General features: G+C 42.6%; 1 protein-coding gene across 4 annotated transcripts in view; it reads right to left on the reverse strand.

Moving 5' to 3' along the window:
- necab2 (N-terminal EF-hand calcium binding protein 2) overlaps positions 1–24,536 on the reverse strand; it is a 90,985-nt gene that overhangs the window by 43,822 nt on the left and 22,627 nt on the right. For all 4 annotated transcript variants that reach the window (XM_066713577.1, XM_066713578.1, XM_066713574.1 and 1 more), the window contains exons 3-5: positions 20,968–21,076; positions 14,431–14,456; positions 13,580–13,677 (exon numbers count right to left, since the gene is read on the reverse strand). In XM_066713577.1, the coding sequence (XP_066569674.1) occupies positions 13,580–13,677; positions 14,431–14,456; positions 20,968–21,076 (233 nt within the window). The remainder of the gene's footprint in view (positions 1–13,579; positions 13,678–14,430; positions 14,457–20,967; positions 21,077–24,536) is intronic.

Here is a 24,536-nt window from a genome sequence, read left to right on the forward strand (position 1 = left end):
CTGGATTTGAGAGAAATTAGGTTCATATTGCACAAAAAAAGAACGATTATTAGTCCCAAGCAGAATAAGAATTCTCTTTGATCCTAAGCACTCCCTCTAGAGTCTCCAGTTACAAGGATTCTGTTGCCTTTTTATGTATTGATTTATTTGTTTAGTTCATTTAGTTTTTGGTTTGTGATTCAGTAATACCTCTCAGAACCAGCTGTGTTGGGAAGCAGAGATGGAGCTGCAGTGCTTATTGACTTATCAAGGCTATGATATGTCAAGATCAGTCTTTCTGGCTCTTCTGGAGTTATTATATATACACTCACCTAAAGGATTATTAGGAACACCATACTAATACTGTATTTGACCCCCTTTCGCCTTCAGAACTGCCTTAATTCTACATGGCATTGATTCAACAAGGTGCTGAAAGCATTCTTTAGAAATGTTGGCCCATATTGATAGGATAGCATCTTGCAGTTGATGGAGATTTGTGGGATGCACATCCAGGCCACGAAGCTCCCGTTCCACCACATCCCAAAGATGCTCTATTGGGTTGAGATCTGGTGACTGTGGGGGCCAGTTTAGTACAGTGAACTCATTGTCATGTTCAAGAAACCAATTTGAAATGATTCGACCTTTGTGATATGGTGCATTATCCTGCTGGAAGTAGCCATCAGAGGATGGGTACATGGTGGTCATAAAGGGATGGACATGGTCAGAAACAATGCTCAGGTAGGCCGTGGCATTTAAACGATGCCCAATTGGCACTAAGTGTGCCAAGAAAACATCCCCCACACCATTACACCACCACCACCAGCCCGCACAGTGGTAACAAGGCATGATGGATCCATGTTCTCATTCTGTTTACGCCAAATTCTGACTCTACCATCTGAATGTCTCAACAGAAATCGAGACTCATCAGACCAGGCAACATTTTTCCAGTCTTCAACTGTCCAATTTTGGTGAGCTTGTGCAAATTGTAGCCTCTTTTTCCTATTTGTAGTGGAGATGAGTGGTACCCGGTGGGGTCTTCTGCTGTTGTAGCGCATCCGCCTCAAGGTTGTACGTGTTGTGGCTTCACAAATGCTTTGCTGCATACCTAGGTTGTAACGAGTGGTTATTTCAGTCAAAGTTGCTCTTCTATCAGCTTGAATCAGTCGGCCCATTCTCCTCTGACCTCTAGCATCAACAAGGCATTTTCGCCCACAGGACTGCCGCATACTGGATGTTTTTCCCTTTTCACACCATTCTTTGTAAACCCTAGAAATGGTTGTGCGTGAAAATCCCAGTAACTGAGCAGATTGTGAAATACTCAGACCGGCCCATCTGGCACCAACAACCATGCCACGCTCAAAATTGCTTAAATCACCTTTCTTACCCATTCAGACATTCAGTTTGGAGTTCAGGAGATTGTCTTGACCAGGACCACACCCCTAAATGCATTGAAGCAACTGCCATGTGATTGGTTGGTTAGATAATTGCATTAATGAGAAATTGAACAGGTGTTCCTAATAATCCTTTAGGTGAGTGTATATATATATATAATATAAATCTATGCAGCCTGATTCAAACCATGGAAGCTCTGGACTGCAGCCTTGGAAGGCTTTTCTCATAAGCGGCTTATAATCTAAAGAAGGCAAATGGAAAGAGAACAGCCAGTTCACATGGAAACATCTCAGCAGGTGAGAAGACTATGATACGTTGACTGGTAATCTCCCAAAGATTGCTCTTGAACCTTTTTGTTTAAATATATTCTGCTGGCCACTTCCCCACTTTATAAAGCTCACAAGTGTCAGTAAATACCAGCACACTTGGCAAATGTATATACTGAGACTGCTTCTGTCCCAAAATCATTTCCATCCAATTTCATAGTTTACAGCATGCAGCATTTCAGACTTTTTCACTGTGGTGCCCAGATTCCCTTTTCTGGAAAATGAAACCCTTAAAATCTTATATCAGCTGGTTTAAACAGTGTGCCTGCCTGAAAACAGTTGGCCTTGAGATATCAGCTTTCAGAATGGAATCCACACTGCCAGCAATGGCATTCTAGCACTTTACTCAGTGCAGGGTACTAGAGACTAGAGACTAGAACAGAATACAGGTCCAACGAGGGTCCTGTTTCCTTACCTCTGTCCTGGGAACAGCAGGTAGCTGTGTTGTGTGGCACCATGTCGCCCTGCCCAGTAACCAAGGGAGGTTGGCTATCTTTACAATCTTATGAAGATGAAAAGATAATCTGTCTGCCAGGAAGCAATCCATTAGAGAAATTTAATGCTGCGCTTTTCCTGGAGGAACTCAGAGAATCCGCCCCAACCCCTTGACTGGGTAGTTAGTTCCAGACTTGCAGGACCCTGTTTTCTGTGGGTGTTGATGTCTAGAGGGACTGTATTGATGAAGCCAGCTCAGCATCCTCCCTGATATCTTTAAGTCAGTGAGCCAGCCCTGTGTCTTCCAGGTATCCTGCAGGGACTGTTCTCTGCTGTGCTGTTGCTAAGGAATGCTACACTCACCTAAAGGATTATTAGGAACACCATACTAATACTGTGTTTGACCCCCTTTCGCCTTCAGAACTGCCTTAATTCTACGTGGCATTGATTCAACAAGGTGCTGAAAGCATTCTTTAGAAATGTTGGCCCATATTGATAGGATAGCATCTTGCAGTTGATGGAGATTTGTGGGATGCACATCCAGGGCACGAAGCTCCCGTTCCACCACATCCCAAAGATGCTCTATTGGATTGAGATCTGGTGACTGTGGGGGCCAGTTTAGTACAGTGAACTCACTGTCATGTTCAAGAAACCAATTTGAAATGATTCGACCTTTGTGACATGGTGCATTATCCTGCTGGAAGTAGCCATCAGAGGATGGGTACATGGTGGTCATAAAGGGATGGACATGGTCAGAAACAATGCTCAGGTAGGCCGTGGCATTTAAACGATGCCCAATTGGCACTAAGGGGCCTAAAGTGTGCCAAGAAAACATCCCCCACACCATTACACTACCACCACCAGCCTGCACAGTGGTAACAAGGCATGATGGATCCATGTTCTCATTCTGTTTACGCCAAATTCTGACTCTACCATCTGAATGTCTCAACAGAAATCGAGACTCATCAGACCAGGCAACATTTTTCCAGTCTTCAACTGTCCAATTTTGGTGAGCTTGTGCAAATTGTAGCCTCTTTTTCCTATTTGTAGTGGAGATGAGTGGTACCCGGTGGGGTCTTCTGCTGTTGTAGCCCATCCGCCTCAAGGTTGTACGTGGTGTGGCTTCACAAATGCTTTGCTGCACACCTCGGTTGTAACGAGTGGTTATTTCAGTCAAAGTTGCTCTTCTATCAGCTTGAATCAGTCGGCCCATTCTCCTCTGACCTCTAGCATCAACAAGGCATTTTCGCCCACAGGACTGCTGCATACTGGATGTTTTTCCCTTTTCACACCATTCTTTGTAAACCCTAGAAATGGTTGTGCGTGAAAATCCCAGTAACTGAGCAGATTGTGAAATACTCAGACCGGCCCGTCTGGCACCAACAACCATGCCACGCTCAAAATTTCTTAAATCACCTTTCTTTCCCATTCAGACATTCAGTTTGGAGTTCAGGAGATTGTCTTGACCAGGACCACACCCCTAAATGCATTGAAGCAACTGCCATGTGATTGGTTGGTTAGATAATTGCATTAATGAGAAACTGAACAGGTGTTCCTAATAATCCTTTAGGTGAGTGTATAACCCAGGTCATGAGGGTTGATGAGGACTTAGGTGGGGGCAAGTGTTTTTAAAACATCTAGGAGGATATTTCTACTTGACATCAGGGAGAACATAGAGATTAATCAAACGAGCACGATGGGTCGAATGGCCTCCTCTTGTTTGTAAACTTTCTTATGTTCTTATGTTCTTATTAAAAAATTAACCTTGTTTTGAACCTTTAAAAGTCATATCTAATCTTAAAAGGAGGTGCAATGAGATTCTTGTTACACCTCATTTCCACTATACACCGATCAGCCATAACATTATGGCCACTGACAGGTGAAGTGAATAACACTGATAATCTCATTATTTTGGCACCTGTCAGTGGGTGGGATTATGGGTATTAGGCAGCAAGTGAACATTTTGTCCTCAAAGTTGATGTGTTAGAAGCAGGAAAAATGGGCAAGCGTAAGGATCTGAGCAACTTTGACAAGGGCCAAATTGTGATGGCTAGACGACTGGGTCAGAGCATCTCCAAAACTACAGCTCTTGTGGGGTGTTCCCGGTCTGCAGTGGTCAGTACCTATCAAAAGTGGTCCAAGCAAGGAGAAGCGGTGAACCGGCGACAGGGTCATTGGCGGCCAAGGCTCATTGATGCACGTGGGGAGCGAAGGCTGGCCCGTGTGGTCCGATCCAACAGACGAGTCACTGTAGCTCAAATTGCTGAACAAGTTAATGCTGGTTCTGCTAGAAAGTTGTCAGAACACACAGTGCATCGCAGTTTGTTGTGTATGGGGCTGCGTAGCCACAGACCAGTCAGGGTATCCATGCTGACCACTGTCCACAGCCGAAAGCCCCTACAATGGGCACGTGAGCTTCAGAACTGGACCATGGAGCAATGGAAGAAGGTGGCCTGGTCTGATGAATCACGAGTTCAAGGTGTTGACTTGGCCTCCCAATTCCCCAGATCTCAATCCAATCGAGCATCTGTGGGATGTGCTGGACAAACAAGTCTCATCCATGGAGGCCCCACCTCGCAACTTACAGGACTTAAAGGATTTGCTGCTAACATCTTGGTGCCAGATACCACAGCACACCTTCAGAGGTCTAGTGGAGTCCATACCTCGACGGGTCAGGGCTGTTTTGGGACCTACACAATATTAGGCAGGTGGTCATAATGTTATGGCTGATCGGTGTATATCCACAGGCCCTGGAGGGAAGAGGGAGATTCAACCTTAGAGATACTCTGCATAAGCTTGGGATGAACTGATCGAAAAGGGTGCAGTAATGACTTTTGTTCACGTGGTAAAAGTCTAGGTTAATTTAAGTGTTCTGGGAGACTGAGACAGGTGGACAACCTGTGAAGTGCTGTCACTGTCCAGAAGAAGGAAATTAAACTCCATCTGAATGCATTCTTCTGCTCTGAATGTTATCAGAAGCAAAGTGTTTGCACAACACACAGTACCCTACCAAGTATTGTTATATATAAATGGCTTTGGACAATAAATGAAATGTGATTGAGTATGTCAATGGATTGAGTGATGTTTGTAAACCGTGATCCACAGAGGGGGTCTCGATATTCATACACATAACATCTAAATAAAAGATTATTGAATTGTGTTGTAATTCTTATGCCAAATTTTTAACTCTTTCAAGTATTTTTTACATCTACATGTAACCATTCCCCAAAATCCTGAACATGAAACACAAGCATAGAGTGTTTCACATTACGTGGCTATCAAACTATTGAAAGCATAAGCTGCCACAACCCAACTACATGCAAAGAGGCGTGGAGAACCGGATCGCTGCCATGCCCGCACTTCTGTCGGGCTCTCTCAGAGCACCGTGACCCGCACTTTCAGCAGCAGACAGGATGCTGTTTATATGCATTAAACTTTAAAGCCCTGCTCCTCCATTTGACACACCGGCTTCGAACAACAGCGGCTAAGCGGCGGGTGCATGCTCAGAATGACCTGCCTCCCGCGGCAGTGAAGACAAGAGATGAGAGAAGAGGGAAAGGGTGATGACCTGAATAATGCAGCACTCACACAGCTGTGCAAAATCCCCGATTATTTATTTAACGCATCAATCCCAGATTCATTAGTCAATTGGAGAATTATGCTGAGGGGGGTAACCGCCTGTAAAAGAAGCATGCAAAATATATATATACACACACACACACACACCAAGATATATACACACACACACATATATTATATATAGCCTATATATACACAATCTCTCTCTCTCACACACACACACACACACATACATATATATATTCACTTTCCATGCTAAAGCTGTGCAAATCGTAGCTGGGGAGGAATCTGGATTGGACGGGTTCACTAGAGGAGACTAATGAGAGAAGCTCATTAAAACAGTTTGGGCCCAAAGCTCCTTCATGTCTGGGAACAGTCAGAGGGAACTGAAATCTGCTTTAATGAAATGGACTTGGAGAAAGGAGGGGGGAGGTCCTCTCTCCTGTCTTGGGTCCCTTGAGGCTAAAGAGTCTTTTCCACCTGTTAAAGAGGCAATTAAAAAGGGTTCTGGAACATTATCTTCACATTTGCATAATTATATTTACAGTAGTCAAACATGTTATTCATGTATTTTTCCTCACTTTCTTTTATCTTTTTCCACAATTGAAAATGTAATGCATTCAGACAAAACAATGCCGGTGACCACTTCAGCAAAGCTGGAGAAATAGCTATCCTGGATTTGAAGACACTCAATAGCTGTGCTTTCTTCCCCCAGCAACTTTGAATGCCTATTCCTTGGCATAATAATCTACTGCATGAATCTTCTGAAAGTGATTGCAAGAGTGCTAATGTGCAAAGTTAGAAAGACAGCAACAGTACATAACTTAGGACAAGGAGCTGCTGTTTATTTGGAGTTAGAAAAAGCAGTGAAATGTGAACTGCAGCGAACAGACTTTCAGTCTGGCCCCGATTTCTGGGAAAACTTGTGGTAATCTCACTTCTCAGGAGCACTTTGAGTGGGGCGGTCTTGGGAATGAAGGGGTTCATTACAGAGAAAGGACAGGAAATTACTTCTCAGTGATGGACAGAGATGTTGGCATTCTGAAGGCCGAGGAATTGCTTCTTAGAGATTGCCATTTATCTTCTGTACATTGTTGTCCTTAAAACATCCTTCTTTAATAGAGCTCTCTCAAAATGTGTGATGTGGAGACAAGGTGTCTGTCATTCACATCTCTTGTCCCAGGTGATGAAAATGATATTGCCCCAACTGCCTGGCCTGTTAAGTGGCAAATACGGATCATTCAAGGGACACTCTCTAATTTGTAAGACATGCTTTAAGGGGTCTAATTTGAAGGGACCACTGGTGTTGTCAATTACACAGCTGACACTTTGTGGAAATTATACAATTATAGGTATATATATATATATATATATATATATATATATATATATATATGCACATATCTATATAATAATAATAAAATAAAGGTGTGAATGTGAATTAGGAGCTTGTGACAGGTGAGGGACAGCAATGCTGTCCACACACTGGCAACACTACAAGGCAGTCTAGCAACATCCTCACACTCCAGAAACTGGTCTCTATCTATCAATTTGCCTGTCAAAATCACATTAAAACACCATAAGTCACACAACCCTTCAGAAATATCAACATTTTCAGAAATGTAGTCAAACGCTGCAGTATGTGCTAAACTGAACGGACAGCTTTTCAATAAAACAAGGCCGAATCAGCAGTGCCCTTTATGCACATGTAAGAAGCAGCCTGTAAAACGTGTGTCTGGGAGTGGTATGGAGTGCTGACCATGCATAGACCCCAACCCTGTTTCCTGGTTGTCTTCTCAGTAGGAATTAAACCCAGGCTGAGAGAAGTGGTATTGTCAGAGGAGACGCTCACATCGGCACATGCATTGTGGGTTAGGTGAGTGGCTGACTTCTCACACATTAGACCTAGGCAAAAGGTCATTTTAGTCAAATCAGAAACGTATGCATGCATGGGGAATTCAGTCCTTGGACAATGCATGGCACAGGCTCATGGCTTTAGTGCAGCAAATGGTGATGTTCAACCAAACTTGAACCATCACATTTAACTTATCAGACTCACGCATACTGTATACAGTATATGACTCAATGTGCAGATAGACGCCCTCAATGGCAAGAGAAATATCTAAGGACGAATTTCCTTTCTAAGTGAGAAGAGAGAGGCTCCACGGTTGCCCAGATGAGCCTCTGCTGACCTGTGCTCAGACTTTGCTACTGTTGTCTCTCTGCTTCTCATTACACATGTTCAGAAAAATGAAGGAAAGAAAACAGATCAGCATTCATCTTCCCAGGCTGCAGTTCCCAGCAGTGAATTCCTAATTGCTGCTGCAGGGTCTGGGAGATTTCCAGGGCTGAGGAACAGAAATGCAACAGTCAGCTTTTTGAACATCAAATAAAAAGCATTGTGAAGAGAAAGCCAAGTGTTCCTGTTCATGTGTGTGTGTGTGTGTGTGTGGGTGAGAGCAAGCATTTGGCCAGTTGTTAGATTTTGTTTGGCTAATGGCTGAACGTGCGTTAGGGAAGGTGTGAGAGTGCATGCGTCCTCCATGATCTTCTGTAGCTCTCTGACATAAGCAAAACAAAGTCACAGACCAACAACACACAATACCTAATAAGGTGGCACTTTGGTTTCGGCGTAATTAAGCCATCAGCTTGTGCACTATGGCCATGATGATGGCAGATCGATGACCACATGGCAGGTCCTATGGTCAAAGGGAAATGCAATGATGCAGAACTCAAACAACCAGAGACTCTGCAAGCCATCCTATTGTTGTGTTAATAAAAGAGGTAATAACATGTAACTCAACATAACAATAACATATGCTCAACATGTCTGCTCCTTACTTACCTATCCCACAACTCTCACAGCAATAACCCAAGGCCTTAAAAGAGTCGCACTGTTTCTTCCGTAAAGTAGTACCTCACTGAAGTGGGCACTGTGGGAACTGGCTATGCACAGACATAACAGCTATACCTCTCCTGTGGAGCACATGTCAATGGATAAGAAACTTAAAATAAATTTAAAAATAAATAAATAAATAAATAAATAAATAAATAAATGCAGTCAGGAAAACTGATGACATCTGAGCAGTGGATAGCAGATGCTCCAGACACACTCTCACTTGGCCACTAATTACACCTCTTGGATTAACTTTACATGTCAGAACAGGAGCAGGTAGAGGAGGCTTCCTCACCCCTGGCACAGCAAACCAAAGCCCTGAGGGGTTAACAGGCAACTGCAAAATCCTCAAAAGGCTGTGGATGTGGAAACAACAGTAATTTGGTCCAATGAAGTCAGTAATTGATTCAAGTATTTTATTAAGAGCTCCGTTGGGACAGAAATCAGAACGTACTCCGGCTCTTCAGGGCAAGCACATAATCAAATGGTCTTCTGATCAGGCATGAAAAACAGCACCCAACAACAGAAAACAATCAGTCAGTCTACTGGACAAACTTCTTACATGGGTTATACTGCCATTCTACAGTAAATTTCAATATAAAATGAATTTATTTTTCAGTGACTATAAATCGACTAGCTAGTTCAATTTATCTCTTAAAAGCCTGTCTTTCGGATGCTTTAACTAGTAAGCAAAGAGAACTGAGCATGTTTTATGTGGTGCTTGAGCAGAGAGAGAGAGAGAGTTTACTACCATTTACCCATAACTGACAGCACCCCCTGGGCACAACTAAGTAAGTCACAACGGGGTGTTCTATACTATATTGCTGGGTTATCTGATGGAAGATTTTATCTGGGAAGTTAAACTAAAACTATTTGCTGCATAAAACAGCCATGCATATTTTTACTTCACTAGCACCTCATCAGAGAGGAACCCTGAATTTTACAGTGCTGGTATCAGCCAATGTGACCCATCCTCTGGCCTTCAAACAGCTCGCAGTGGATGCGTTTGGTCCAAAGGCCGTGTTTCAAATGGACCATGTTAAGAGTGGCAGTGACTGAATAAGGACGCCCATCAGAGACACCCACCCGGGACCAGCGGAAATACACAACATCAGGCACTCCAGAGAGAGAGAGTGAGGAACGTCCTCAGAGCTGCACAGCTTGAAAGGCTCTCGGAAGCAGCTGTTTTATAGACATCTAATGTTGTGTTCATCTAATGTACAGCTGACGAGCTCAAACTGAAAGCTTCTATATACTGTACAGCAAATAGGAGCTGGATGCTAAACACAGAGAAGTAACATTATATTTAAAAGAGAATTGTATAACCAAGTGTATGGAGAGTTGGTATAACACTTTGCCATACAGGATCTGCGGCAGTGACAGCAGAGAGCAGGAACACAGCTGTCAGTCCTGACGAGAGCATTTCTTGACAGCCTTCATCTGGCCACTTTCTATTACTGGGAACCATGGCAAACAAAAGTCTTTTTTGCCTTTTCTTTTATGATTATTATTACTATTATTAAAAAATAAAAGAGAAAATAATCTCACTCAAGTAACACCCCCCACCCCCGCCTCCCCTACACCACCTCCACCACCACCACAGTTAGCCCACACACTGCTCAGCAGTGTTCGCAATGTCAGGCTGACACAGGGCAATATTTTCAGTCAAGGAAGAAAAGACAAGAAGTATTTTGGGCCATATCTTTGCAGCAGAACCAATCTGTCGATCTCTTGTCAGCTACTGAAAACACACTCACACACACACTGCACTTAGCCTCTCATGTTGCAGAAATACTGCTACTGTGGACAAAACAAACATAGACAGCAACATCCACAAACACTTTCAGTGACCCTACACTGCATTGTTAAACACACATACAAAGCAATTGACTGTTAGTAAAAAAAAGCCTCTTTTCAATGACATACACATTGTCTATTACATTCCCTGTCCAATCCCAGAATCCCATTATGACTTCATCTGCATTCCTATGCAGTTAATTGCTTATTTGCTTACTGCCGATACTCAGAAAAATATTCACAAATTAATTAATAATACACATCATACAGAAATCAATGGCGCCCACCGTCTAATATATTGATTCTCTGCAGTAAAAACAATATATACATATGTATATATTGCCTTGTCTAAAATATCACATTTACATTATTGACTATAAACGATCTCCCTCGCCTTCTCATTCATTTATTTCCACAAACTGAGAGGCTAACAGGGTTTTTTATGGATCGGTGGTTTCCTGGAGGTTTGTTTTTTATATTAAAAAAAAAAGAAAAGAAAATGAAAAACACTAAATGACAATCAATCAGCAATCCATTCATTTCCATTCCCATCCTGAGTGAGACCTAATCCGAGAGGAAGTAACATGTTTAATGAAACAGTCAGTAATCACGAGTTGTACAATCCCAGAAATCACATTATTTATGGTTCTGTCTATGCTTCTTAAATGAAACACAGAGAAACGCACGGCCAGTGGCTGGGGAGAGAGATACAATGCAAAGCCTTCACAGCTAACGCCTGTGCATTTCTTCTGCAGGACATTCAGAATTTTTATTTTAGTGGTCTTTTTAAGGACCAATGACCTGTTCTGGATTCAAATAGCACAATTTAAAAGGGTCCTTCTGACATATCTCATACCTACTATTGAGAGGAGTCATTTCCAACACACAGAAAGCCCTAAGAGCCCTGTGTCTGCATTCACTACATCCAAAAGTCCAACAATTTGTCAAAACCAGGAACGGAGGAAGTGAAATTATGCAGAAGCGAGAGGAAGATTTTAAGCAGGAGAGCTCAGTCCTGCCATTCTCATTTCTCCCTCTGGGAGGATTTTAGAAATCTTTAAGTGCCAGACATCACAGAAGAGAACAATTGTCTCAGTGCCTCCAGAAGCAAATATGAAATGAGTTTAAATTCAATATGGGTGGTGCAGGATAAGAGAGAAGACAAAACTACTCAAAACAGCTGTGAAAAATAGCTATACTCATTCACTTCAAAGATATGCCTGCTTTTAGTCAGTTTGCTACCACAACAAACACAGCTCTCAGTCAGTTTCACAGAGATTACAATGTCATGTTCAAAGTAAGAAAAAAAATCTGTTAAAGTTGGTTATAGAAGTTTACAGTGCAGCAAGATACAGAATGCAATGTACTAAGTTGATTATTAATAATTAAAGAAGGCTTTCAGGTCTTATCCTGAGGTATTTAGTAATCTCCACCAAGAACTCCAAGGTCTGTAGGCTATTAAAATATATCAGTACAGTTCTATTTCAAAACTATGTCATATAACCGATCTGTGGTGAGGGACTGTTGTGTCCTCTATGTGTTTTAAATTCATAAATACATTAATCTGGTGTGTTTGGGCTTTGTTGCGGGAAATCTAGCTATCGGAGCAACAGAAAAAACTGAAAACAGAAGCAGCATCAGGGCTCAGACTGTCCAGAGTGCAGTACCATCCCACAGGTGGGCAGTTCATCCCATCCCTGAATATGAACAAAGGTTTGACTTCAAAACCCATCTGAGCACATGTATATCGTGAAAGAAAAAAAAAGCTGGCAAAAAACAAAGTTGGCAGCATCTCACACACTCTTCAAATCAAGGGCTCCCAGACGGTAAAGTGAAAGACAGGTGACTCAAAACAGAAGCTAATGAGATACAAAGAGAATAGAACAAAACAAGGAAAAAAACGAAACCCAGGGCAGCCTATATTTAACGCCGCTGGAGCCGCTGTAAGAGCGAGCGCTGCTGCCTTCACAACCTGTGTCTCTGCTGCTGGCCTGCAGGGCTGGGCTACGTGTGCAAGAAGCTGCTGTCATGTGTAACAGGGTGTGATGGCACGCAGGTTTGATGCAACAGTTTTGATGCACTAATGGGTTCTTCGAGATTCTCCCAGGCCTGTCCTAATGGAAGACCAGCTGTCCTTCCACACAAGCTATCCGCGACTCGACCATCCATTTACAAGGAGGGTTAACATGCACATCTGCCTGTGCCCGAGCCCTCTGAAGCACACTGGACCGCTACCAGGCTAAAAGCCTTTTTGCTGTGTCTCCAAAAAACTGCTCCATTTTCCATTGATTGGAAAACTCCCCAAAACATTTACAAAAGTATAGAGACTTCAAAGGTCTAGTGTTTTAGTATCCCAGTTTTATTTTATTTTTTCTCCCTCTCCCTATAGATGTGAAATGTTATGGATATGTAGTGCAGTGAGTAATGGGGACTTAAAATAACATCAAATTCATATGCAAAGCTGTGTGCCCTGGCAAATATGCAAACACTGTTTTGTGTTCAGGTGCCAAACTGCTTATTTTCCAATAGCTCCTACACTCTTTCATCAGATTTCAATGCCTGTAAATAAAAAGGGAAGGACACACAATCCTGTAGTACGACCACCCTCTTGTGTGTTAAACTGCCTTTAAAGTGAAATGATTTCCCAACAGTAGGGAAGCTGACCAAAATTGATGATCTGCTCTGCTAGAGAGAAGAATTAATGCGATGAAAGCTGCAGATATAAAACCACACAGCAGTGCGTGTTGTCAGCAGGAATTACAAGATCAGCAACTTCAGGGTGGACACACATGCTCTGACAGCCCTGATTTAACTAGACTGTCGAGCAGCAAGGTGATGTTAGCGACTTGGGTGGGAGGGCTCCTGCTCTTGTGGGCCAGGACAGTAAAGGTAAACCCTGCTCCCTGCTCTGCTTGGTGACAGCTTTTACCAGAAGCAAGCGGTGATATTAAAACAGCCAGAGAGCAGCGCTAAAGACTCAGTGGGCCTGGCGTGTGGGGCCTAGCTTTATACAGCAGATAGAGGGGAGAGTTAGAGCTGAGCAACAAGCAAACAGAGAAAAGGGTTTGTTTTCAAACAGACAGATGTGCTGTCTGTGACAGGGGTTGATACTCTGCTTTGTGGCCCTGCACACAGACTCACCAATGCACAGATGCACAGCCTCGCCGACACTCACCCGCTTGGTGTAGTCCATGGCTTTCAGGATGGACAGGTTGAGAGTCTCCAGGGAGGCCAGCACGTCCTCGTAGTCACCCATGTGAGAGGCAAAGTAATCTGAGGGAAGCAAGGCAGGAGTCAGGCTGAGTGAAAGACTGCCCGAAAAGAGAGCCAGAGATAAACAAAAAACACAAGACAGGCACTCCACCTACAGGAGCTTCACTACACAGGTAAAGCTGCTGCCATGATAACTCACTATCACTGCACACTAACAAATACCTGTGTCTTTTCACATACTAAATATAGGGGCTGTTTAAATTAAGACACCCAGGCTCTCACTCCTCCTTATAGAGTCAGACTCCAGTTGAACTGCAGCTATAACCTTATTGGGGGTTTTGCAGCCTTCTGCCACTTCTACAAATCTCACCAGCAGAACAACTCCTTAATTTAGAGAGTTGAATATACCTGTACATATTCATATATCCATCTATATTGGTACACATTTATACACACACAATTACAAAGGAAGGAGAAGGTAAATTACATGAGATATCCACTCCCTAGCTGACAGACAAGATCCAGCAGCTTGGAAGACCCGGCATGGCTTCATCTGCTGTGCATTGGGAGTCTAATTCCTAGAAAGGTGCCAATGAAGACTGTGGCATATGGAAAGTGCAGGGAAGGAATGAGTCTCGCATGGCCCTGGCACCCTGCTGGATTCCACAACAGTTTTCCACCACAGCTCCCCTCAGGCAAGAGCACATGTGCCCTTCCCCTCAGGACCAAACGTCCAGCTCAGGTGGGGTGGCAGCCCAGAACAGGCCAGTGATTTAACCACTGAGAGAAGAGCTGCTCATTAGCTGTACTTACCACAGAGCTCCTTAGTGTCAACATTACTGTGATGCCGCAGGTAGGAAAGCAGTGGAGGAGAAAAGAGAGAAAGACAGAATGAGGAAAAAAGAGTAAGATACAGTACAGAAAATACTTCCTTTTAAAACCCCCTCACATTTACAAATGGTTTCCAATCAAGAGGCTGTCCCAAAACTACCCTTGGAGGCGTCTTTCTTCCCTGGTCCTTCTGTTTACATAAGGCCGGAGATGTGGCTGCAGTAATCTTGTTCCATTTTGTGTCACCAACAAAAAACAGACTGTGGTCACATTACGAACAAAGAGTTTCTATTAACCTCTGACTGCACACCGTGCCGTAAATAATGTATGCTTTAATATTTTGACAAACAGGCAACGTTGGGTTCACCGCCCACCAACAGCTCCAGTCCTGACACGACTGAGATGAATCAAAGACAAACTGCCGTTTGCTGGTGGTGTTAAGGTGTGACTCGGCAGCTGTACAATGACCTCTCCTCGCAGTGGTTAAAACTCCAAAGGGCTGATGAACCAATTACCTTGAGCAAACATGCGCAGTTTTGATGGTGGATCGGTAGGGAGGTATAATTGATGAGCCAATATTTTTAAAGAAGGGCACATAAACTGGGCTAGTCATGTCATTCCTGATGAGCTCATGCAGTTTCAATGAGCTCCTCAAAAACCATGCATCACACCCCCTCCCACTTCACAGTTCCTTCTCATTCTGTTCATCATGAGGTGCGTTCATTAGTCTTGGTTATGTATCTGGCACTCAGGAATATTCTGCATATATTGTGAGGTTAATAGAATAATTTATCTTTGGGTCCGACCAGATCTTAAACTGTGTTTTTTCTGCAGGTAACTTATTGTTGTTAGTCCAACAAATACTACTATAACACCTTAATCTTAATCTCAGAAACAGCTAAATGAAACCATTTTAAAAACGATGCTATCATGTTATCTGCCAGGTCCTCCTCTCCACCTCAAGGCAAACAGCAGGAAACAGCAGAGAGAGAGAGAGAGAGAGAGAGAGAGGCTTAAGTGAATACATTAACACATATAAAGCAGGACTAATGAGCATCCTTGGACACCTATCTATGTAATAATTTCTGTCGTAGCACCCACCATGTAAGACCCAGTCTTAATGCAACTAAAATCACAAATGTGTTACAGTTAGTGAAGACTGCTGCAGGGAGAAACTCAACAGAGGAGCAATGTGGTCCTGTGAAATGAAGATATCAATTGGCATGGAAGCACTGCTCAACCCTTCAGAACATATACATTATTTAGCCTGTAGGAATCTCTCTATAGCACAGCCTGCCAGCAAATAGGTCAATACACCCCAGCATCTGGTTGCGTCTCCTCTGGGGAGCTGTCCGTTCAATACAATTCGAACTTTGCTCTGTACTGCCTAGCCCTGGCTATGCTGCAGGGCTTGACAAAGGAACAGTAACCAAACATCAAAAACAGGTACAGACTGGGACAGACTATCTGTCGGCCAGAAATACAATCGCCAAATTGCAAGATAATTGTTGGGCCTTTTGCTAAGGAAAGGGTTAGATGAAGGATGATGTTTTGGTTTAGAATAAACAAGGTTTAGCTTCTGAGTTTAAGGTTGTGACGAGGGGGTTTTGGATCATGTTAGCAGTGTACAGTGGACATTTGAGACACGGTTTGATAATTGCACCATAATTATTTGGTAAGCTGGAAGACCTATTCCTGGCCGTCTTCTTGTGCATGGAGGTCCACTGCTCACATTATTTCTGAAAGCATGCCCAGTGTAACAACAATTCTGCAAGATCCCTGCACCATGACAGCTTCCTGTTAGCAACTGGAAAATAATCTATCAGAGAACGCCTCAGGTCTTTCCAGTGCAGAACTGACGCCATTCTTCAACACAAGGTTGGCAATACGTTCTTGGAGAGAAAACCCCTCAGTGTGAAAACAAATCTCACTTTGACGCATTTGTCGAGTGAATTAAGCCATCTGCTGTTACGCCTTGTACTGTATACATTATCACTGAAAAATACTCAGTGCTGGCCTAAGCCACCTTTCCAGAAGTGGAATGATGCGCAATGTCCAATCAAAGCAATACCTCAGGAAACACAGGTACTGAGCATCAGGAAAATCCCCCCTCCACCATCCTCCAATACGGCGATCAAAGTGTGGCCCCTGGCGGTGTGGCATCAGAGGCTTCACACAGTCCCAAATTGTCTCATCACAGCAGCTGCACTAAAAACTTACACAATAGAAATTGCATGTTTGATTCTACAGAATATACTGAGGATAATCTGATTCTGATCTACAGGTACTTTTGGCGACTGCAATCTACACCATCTGTATTCTAGTTATAATAAATAAATAAATAAATAAATAAATAAATAAAAAAGGCTTATGAAAAACACTGTCCACAATCAAACAACAACTGAAGGGAAAAAATAAGGCATGCTTTTTACTGAATAATACAATAGTAATACAATACTGAATAATACAACAATACTTGCTGCTCAAATGAAAAACAAACAGAAACTTTAGCTTTTGTAATAATACAAAAAATGTGAAAACTTTTTGAACATAAAGGGACAGCTTTGACAATAATGCGCTAATCCCGAGAACGGTCTGCCGCAGCGCATGAACGAAAGGGTCAATGTGCCAAATGCACAAATGAAAAGCAGCCCCACTGAGCCCGTCGGCACTCGATCACCTCTGTCTGGCGTTCATCAGCCGCTAACTACCTTCTTCTCCCCAGAGGCTGCCTTTCATCCAGCTTTTCTCTTTGCAGGGAAAGTGACATTTCTGAGGCCTGTGAAGTTACAGTTTTTGATCATTTGCAGACGCTTTTTCCAAGGGAGAAAACAAACTGAACATGTCTTTCATGGTTTTCCCTGGGACAGGCGTGTAGGCGTCATTCAAACTCTGATGTGCCCGAAATGCAGGCAAACACACACGTAACATAAAGCTGTGAGGAGGATCTGCATATCGCTGATGGAAGTGGGCACTGGCCAAACCAAAGTAGCCAACGCTAAAGTTTGAAGTGGGGCCCATACAAATCTATGCCCGAATCAGTGTACTCAGTAGAACCGCAATCCTGACCTTTACGGAGGTGTACATAACCCTAACCATAGCCCAGACCATACCATAACCCTAGTTCCTTCACTACACTTAATTTGAGTGGAAAATGTTGCTAAATTACTCAATACAATATTATAACCTAAGTGTAACTGTCAGACCATGTTTACCTTTTGTTTGTATCCCTAATTAAAATCTAAAATCTAAAAAGTGTTTTTAAGTGTGAAATTTCCTTTAAACATCCAAATCCAAATTATTAGCCTAACTCCTACATAATATTCAAGATGCTCTTCTCTGAACTGTGATATATATATAGGCCTAATATAAATATATATATAAATATAATTAGTATTTGATCTTAAACAGGAGTCAACTGCTCATGCAGGGTTCTCAGATTTGATGTCTGCAACTTACAGACGGCAGGCGTATCAAAACAATCCCAGCACCTTGTGCATCTGCACTATTTTTGGAGCACTTCAAAACGTGTGTCTCCTGTCACTCAAGGGCAACACGACAGCAATTTAAAATTCTCCACTGTAAAACCTTAACTTCAAAGTTTTTCTGCTTTTCTATGCCGTACTGTACTTGAATTTCACTACTGTATGTGAATTTAACCCACTTGATCCGGACCCACTGACTCTGTAGTGTAGCGTCTGCAGTGTTAATTTGTACAGAGGCTTCTCAGTATGCGAGGGAGCCAGGGGAGCGTGCGATAGCTGCCGACCTCTTTTCTGATATTTCCAGTAGCAACATAACTGTGGTTATTTTATTGAAGACATCAATTATTTAAGCAGTGAGAGGCGCAGGGCAATGCTCAAAGGGATCTCTACTAAGCAGCTCACATTTCTTTAAAATAATTAACTGAAAAAATTATTAAATAAAAAGCTAAAAAAACTAACAAAAATGCAGTATAAATAAGATACCTGTAAAGACAATAGCTGCCTGACAGCACTCACTGGCACTGTATTTGTGGTGTAGACCAGCGCAACATGCACAGGCATCAATACTCATTTTGTTTTTAGTTTATTTATTTTAGTGTATTATTCTTTCTCCCATTGACAACCCCTCTGACTTCTACCTGCTTCTCCCTTGAATGGCTGTGCTACACTTTCTCAGGATGACACCTCCATTGGCAAGGAAATGGGCGAGGGATATAGATGCTTCTGTCTTTGGTTGGCCTGGATTTCAGTGATCTGGATCCAGAACAAAGCTCAGAGAGTTCTGCTCTTGGCCTCTTCCTTCACATACTGTGCAGCCAAGGGTCCATTTTCAAAGCATGTTGTATGTTGTAATTTGTCACGAATTAACAAGGAAAATGAAAAGGATCTTTGACTGCTCTAACACTGTGAGTGAGAATTTCCCAAACGCCTTCAGAGGTGTCAGAGTATTCCCAAGTGTTTTATTTTACAGCCGCTTCCTCAATTTAAAAAAATGTCACAATCACATCCAGTGACAACAATCCTGAATATCAAACTCTTTGTGTAATGTAGTTTGTGTCAGCGTATCAATGCCATTTACAACACAGTGAAATGATATAACCACAAGCCTCACCGGGCTGGAGCAGAGGAGCAGGGAGCTAAAGCACCCCCATCAGACTAGAGTACCTGGGATTAATGCCCAGAGATAGGAGGTATATATTTTTTCATAGTCTTCAAAGCAATTTTCAAGGACATTCCAAAGCCTTCTTAAATATTGAACAGTTTTCTATTCCAAGCCTTGGAAAGGTGCCAGGATCAGGACCAATATGCAAAGCAACAGGTTCTGACTGTTAAGCTTTTAATGCATAGATGCAAAGGTTTTTCTAATAAAGTATTCAGTCACTGTGGTGGTATTCAGCACATAAAGATCTGAGATTGAGCTCTACAGATTGATCCTCATGCCCGGTCTCCTGATGATCCATCTTTCAGCTTCTGCAACGTTGCATCACCGGTTACCCACAACAGAAGATCTGGTCAGAAGAACCCCTCAGTTAATTCTTGGTTCCATTAAACCAATGCTATATTGGAATATAATATAGTAATTTAATCCTTCAACTCATTTGCTGTGGTCGCTGAATGTTTTACTTGATTTTATTTTACTGCACGTTATTAATGTGAAAACACTTTTTTTCCCACTTTGTCATGTTGCACATTTCTCTGCTAGTGGTGCCATGTTATTGGAGGTAAGTCATCTCAGCTGAAACCTCTCAGGTAAGCGCAGAAATAATAATAATTTACAGGTGATTAATTAATTAATTAATCAATTTATTAATTTATGATATAATTGTATTCAACAATTTACGCAGAGGAACACTTCAGACAGGCAATGGGGTCAGCCATACACAATTAAAAGGTCTTAAGAAATGATCGTTTAATGAACACAGAAGAGGCAGAAATCAAGAGCATTGAGAGTGGGGAGGTCTCTGGAAGTGCATTAGCTGTGCGTGCTGCTGGGTTTAATGACATGCTGTGAGGTAAGAGAGAAGGATAGTGAAAGAAAATACAGCACAGTTAACCTCCTGGAACTGCTGCCCTAATGAAACACGGCCTAGCAAGACTGCAGTGGTTGTTAACGGCATTTACTAAAGCGGACGAAAACACAATAAAACACCCTCATAAAGGCAGGTCTCACAGCTCATCCGAGAAATACAGGTCAGTCCTCAGCACACTTGTGTATTGAAATCACACTGTACGGCCTGCGTCCTGCTCCAATAAAGCGTTCTCTGCAGAAAGCATGCAATTTCAGTTTATTTCAGGCAAATATTGTATCTTTCAGCATGCTACAAGGCTAAAGTGTGGACTCAAGGGTTACAAAGAATAAGCTACAGCAAATCAGCACAATTGTCTGAAGCGGTCTGAAGAGCATGACATATTTCAGTGTCAGTCTTTAGTGGATTGGGAGAGGGCCTCTCTCTCTCTCTCTCTCTCTCTCTCTCTCTCTCTCTTCTCCTCTGCTAATGGCAGAGAGAAGATGTACTTTCAGGGCTCTGCAGGGCTTGCAGACAATTCAAATAACTGGGAATATTATAATGATAATATGAAATAACATCACACAGGAGACCACTTTTAAGACATAATAATAAGTCGAGATATAAAATAGTCTGAAAACATTTCTGCTGCAAGTGTTTGTCTTAAGCGCAAGGCTATCAAGTTAAATTTCATCACAAGCATTGCTCTGTGCCTACTGCTTTAATTTGGAATAAATATTAATAAATAAATAAATAATCACAGATAATTTAACCTCCTACAGCTGAAACAGCTTTCCCTACAGGGATAGTTCTGGAGAAGTGAAATAGAAGTAAACAGTTTTTTTTAGGTTTTGAGGGGGGAATATACGGGAAAACAGTTAACATTACATAAGGGCATGGTGCAATAATGAGAAAAGGACACACTGAGCGCTGTCTGGTCAGCCTGTTTCTGCACAAGCAACACACTGGGAAAAGGAACATGCCGGAAACAACCGTTACATGCACTGGGTGGCAGAGGGGGGCGTTACCTGGTGTTGTCAGAGTCGATGGTGTGGAAGAGCTTCTCCAGCTCCTCTTCATTGAGTGTCCCATCAGAGAAGAACGCCTGGAACTCATCAAGGGAGAGCTTCCCGTCGTCTGCAGAGAGAAGATCGTCACTGTTACCATCACCTGAACCGTTTCCCTGTGGATGGTGCGGGTCACCAGGGACACCCTAATTATCCCTGGCAAAGGGACCTGAGTGGACAGGACAACATTTACACTGCAGCCTGCTGCACGAGCCAAGGAGACAGGGTGGACGAGAGATGAAGGGTTGAAAGGCCAAGTCTGAAATGACGAATGAGATGATTCACTTTAATTACCAGCTGATCTGCAGGTGTTCCGAGGCCCGCAGCTAGTGAATGAACACCACTGCTCTAATTCCAGGCTGCAACTGTGACAGTTATAGTGGCCCCGATTTGCATGATAGCCATGGAGGCCACGGTGAGTTTTTTTCATATAAAAAGCTGGGAAGGGTACTTTTTTTTCACTCCTCTGGTCATAGTTCATTCTTCTCATTCTTTTTTATTCTGCCACACTGAGTCTCTGCACTAGATGACCAGATGCTCTGTACCAATAGAGACTGCCCGCTGCAGCTGGCACACATACCAGCACAACTGAACTCAGTGGAGGTGCACTAAATGCATACAGGTGATACTCACAATGATGATGCTGCCCCGAGTCATGGTTGGGACATGAACCTGGGCCTTCTTGAAACACACACACGCACACACACACTACTTCTATGTTGAAAAAGTCAGCCTGTTTATAGCAAGGCTGGTGACGTTCTTGAGGCAACGTTCACTACAAGGGGAAGGTGTGGAACTGAATACAGGAACAATTTAGTGATGTATGTAAGAGAAATGCAGGATTCTGCTTTCTCTACTTGCCTGGTTTACCGCCTTTAGAACAGACCTCAATTATGCAAGTGCGGAAACCCTGTATGAACCACATAACACACTCTAATTGGAGCCTCGTTAAGCAAGAGCTTTTTTTCCTTTTCTTTTTTTATCCCCAGCAAAGGTTTGATTGTTTGCTTACTTCCTTATTGTTTCCTGATGATTGCTGCACACTGCAATCAGGCTCTGCTGCTAGATAATTGCAGACGATTTCAGAGTTACCACCACCACACAGCGTGGCCCCACAGTCAGTCAGTCCATCCCCCGCATCCCCTGCTGGCATGCAGCCCTGTGTTTACACTGTGGCGGGTCGGGTTGGAGATCTCTCTGTGGGGCACGGCATGGAGCGGTGTCCATTGCTAAGCGCAAGGTGAGAAGGATGCCATAAATATATTTTATTTTAAAAGTATTAAAATACAGTATAATACCTTACTTTACAATGTTTAACTTTGCTATAAAAACACATATTTAATCTAATTTTAAAAACAGCAGCACAGGGAGCTTCCCTAACAGGGCATGGGGGTCAGACTCCAGTCCCCGAGGGGCCACAGTGTTTGCTGATTATTGTTCCAACAATTAATCAATTGGTTAATAATTTTCTCAGTTTAGCCTTATTTAAGATTTTTGCGTTATATTTTTACTGCTGACAACATTAAATCGGTGATTTTCCAAGATACTGTAACCCACAAAACATTCTGGAGTCTGGAAAGAAGTGTTACATTCATCCAGTTAATTGTTTAATTAGACCAATTAAGGAGGTGGTCTGGAACGAAAACCAGGAGACATTATGCAAGAGGACTCATCCTCTCTCTGTCCACAAACACATCACACACTACACTCTTCTTCATATAATTCAATTCAGACATAATCCTCTTCTGCTTATCCTACTACATTTAAATGGAATCTGTTAGTGCTGGATATTTGTCTTAGAGAAGCCAACTTTCTCAAAAGTGTTCATTTCCTTGGACATTAATTAATTCACGGGTTGTTTGTTTGATTTTCACAGCAAAAGCACAAAGTAGTTCATTATCTTATTTCCCATTGTTGGATGAAGGCATTGCAAACCGTGCAGTTTGCCAGTCTGTCTCACATCTGTTTGTGCTCACTTAATCTCTGAAGGTAGCTTTCGACGTTCGGCATCACTGAAGTGGAGTACTTTTACATCTGGCAGGGAAACGATCCCGTCTGAGAGCCTGACTCGGGGTGTCAATTACCCTGCAGTTTGCATTTGTCATTCTTGTGACGGGCTTGTTTTGTTCTCTCCACGTCCACCTTCGCAAACCCAGCCCATATAGTTTTTCTTCATACATATTTCGGAGGTGAGCGGTCTGTAGTTATAGATGAGCTGTTGACTACTAATGCACCAGCAGAGACTATCCTTTCACAAATCACATTCCAGCAAGGATAATTCTTGTGTCGAGGGTGGGTTTTTTTTTTTTTACTGAATGATGTCTAAGCTCATGCACCTCTATTACATCACACTTAAAGCCACTGCTAGTTCAAATAAATAAAACAGGTCTTCCAAGCACTGCACATTCAAGGGCGAAGGGTTCGTATGAAGTTGTCTCTTCTTTTTTTATGTCCTGTGAATAATTTACAGAGAGATGTCTTGTGAGGAGCAATAGCTTGATAGTGGGCCGCCAGGAGACCATAGCAGCATGTTCTCACAGACGGAGAGTAACCCTTTCCCAGCTGTGATGAGAGAGATCAAGACTAGAGGTCCAAGCGTGTGGGGAGTGCATAGTGGAGAACATGTTATTTTTGTGGTTGTGCTATGCATGCTGATTGCATTCAGATATCCACATCATGTCCTTCTTCTGTTGCGCTCAAAGCAGTTTTCACCACAGCAATCATCTCAACAAAATATCCCCTCACTTTAATTTTTAAATCTTGGAGGGTCCAGGGCTGTGCTGACAGGTGCTGTACATTTAATGATGTTACTCTCTTTGCTCTTTCATCCCCTCAGTCACAGGCCCAGTTTCCAAGCCTGGAGGGGATGGGGAGATTATAGGAACTTTCATTTTTAGTGTTTGACTAAAGAAAAAACATATGAAGCAGCAAAATGTTCATCTTTACTAGTTTTCTCATATTTGGCCTAATTATCAGTCAATCAATCAATCAGTTTTATTTGGTAAAGCACCCTTCCCAAGTTTGCCACAAAGCGCTTCACAGATTAAAAGAAAAATACACAAAATGTTAAAGTAAACCATTGCGCACAGAAGAGAGAAAACCTAAAAGGACCTACAGGAGTGTAGGATGACAGATTGTTTTAGGAGAAAATCTCCTGGGGTCCACGGCATAAGGCCTAGGCCTAAAGGTCACCTAACTTCCAGGCATTGTAACATAAACAGGCAGCATGAAGATCAGAAATTTCAGCCACCAATTTAGGAGTAAAGAACTAAATTTACAGTACCAGAATCCAAAAATGTCATCTGAAGAATGTGTGGGTGCCACAATACACGTGGGGGCTCAGGGTGTCTTGGTAAGTTCCTGGTTAAGTCAGATACCACAGAGGAGCAATATCAGGATTAGGCAAAAAAAAAAATCTTGTGTTCCCTTCTCTTCATTGCAATCTAGGGCTCAGTGTGTGAGGTGAGCAGCGAGAGGTCTGGTTAGCTGGGATCTGACCCAGTTACAGCAGTGGAAATCAGGGAAGAAAG

Source organism: Amia ocellicauda, chromosome 9, assembly GCF_036373705.1.
Source record: "Amia ocellicauda isolate fAmiCal2 chromosome 9, fAmiCal2.hap1, whole genome shotgun sequence".
Classification (NCBI taxonomy): Eukaryota; Metazoa; Chordata; class Actinopteri; order Amiiformes; family Amiidae; genus Amia; species Amia ocellicauda.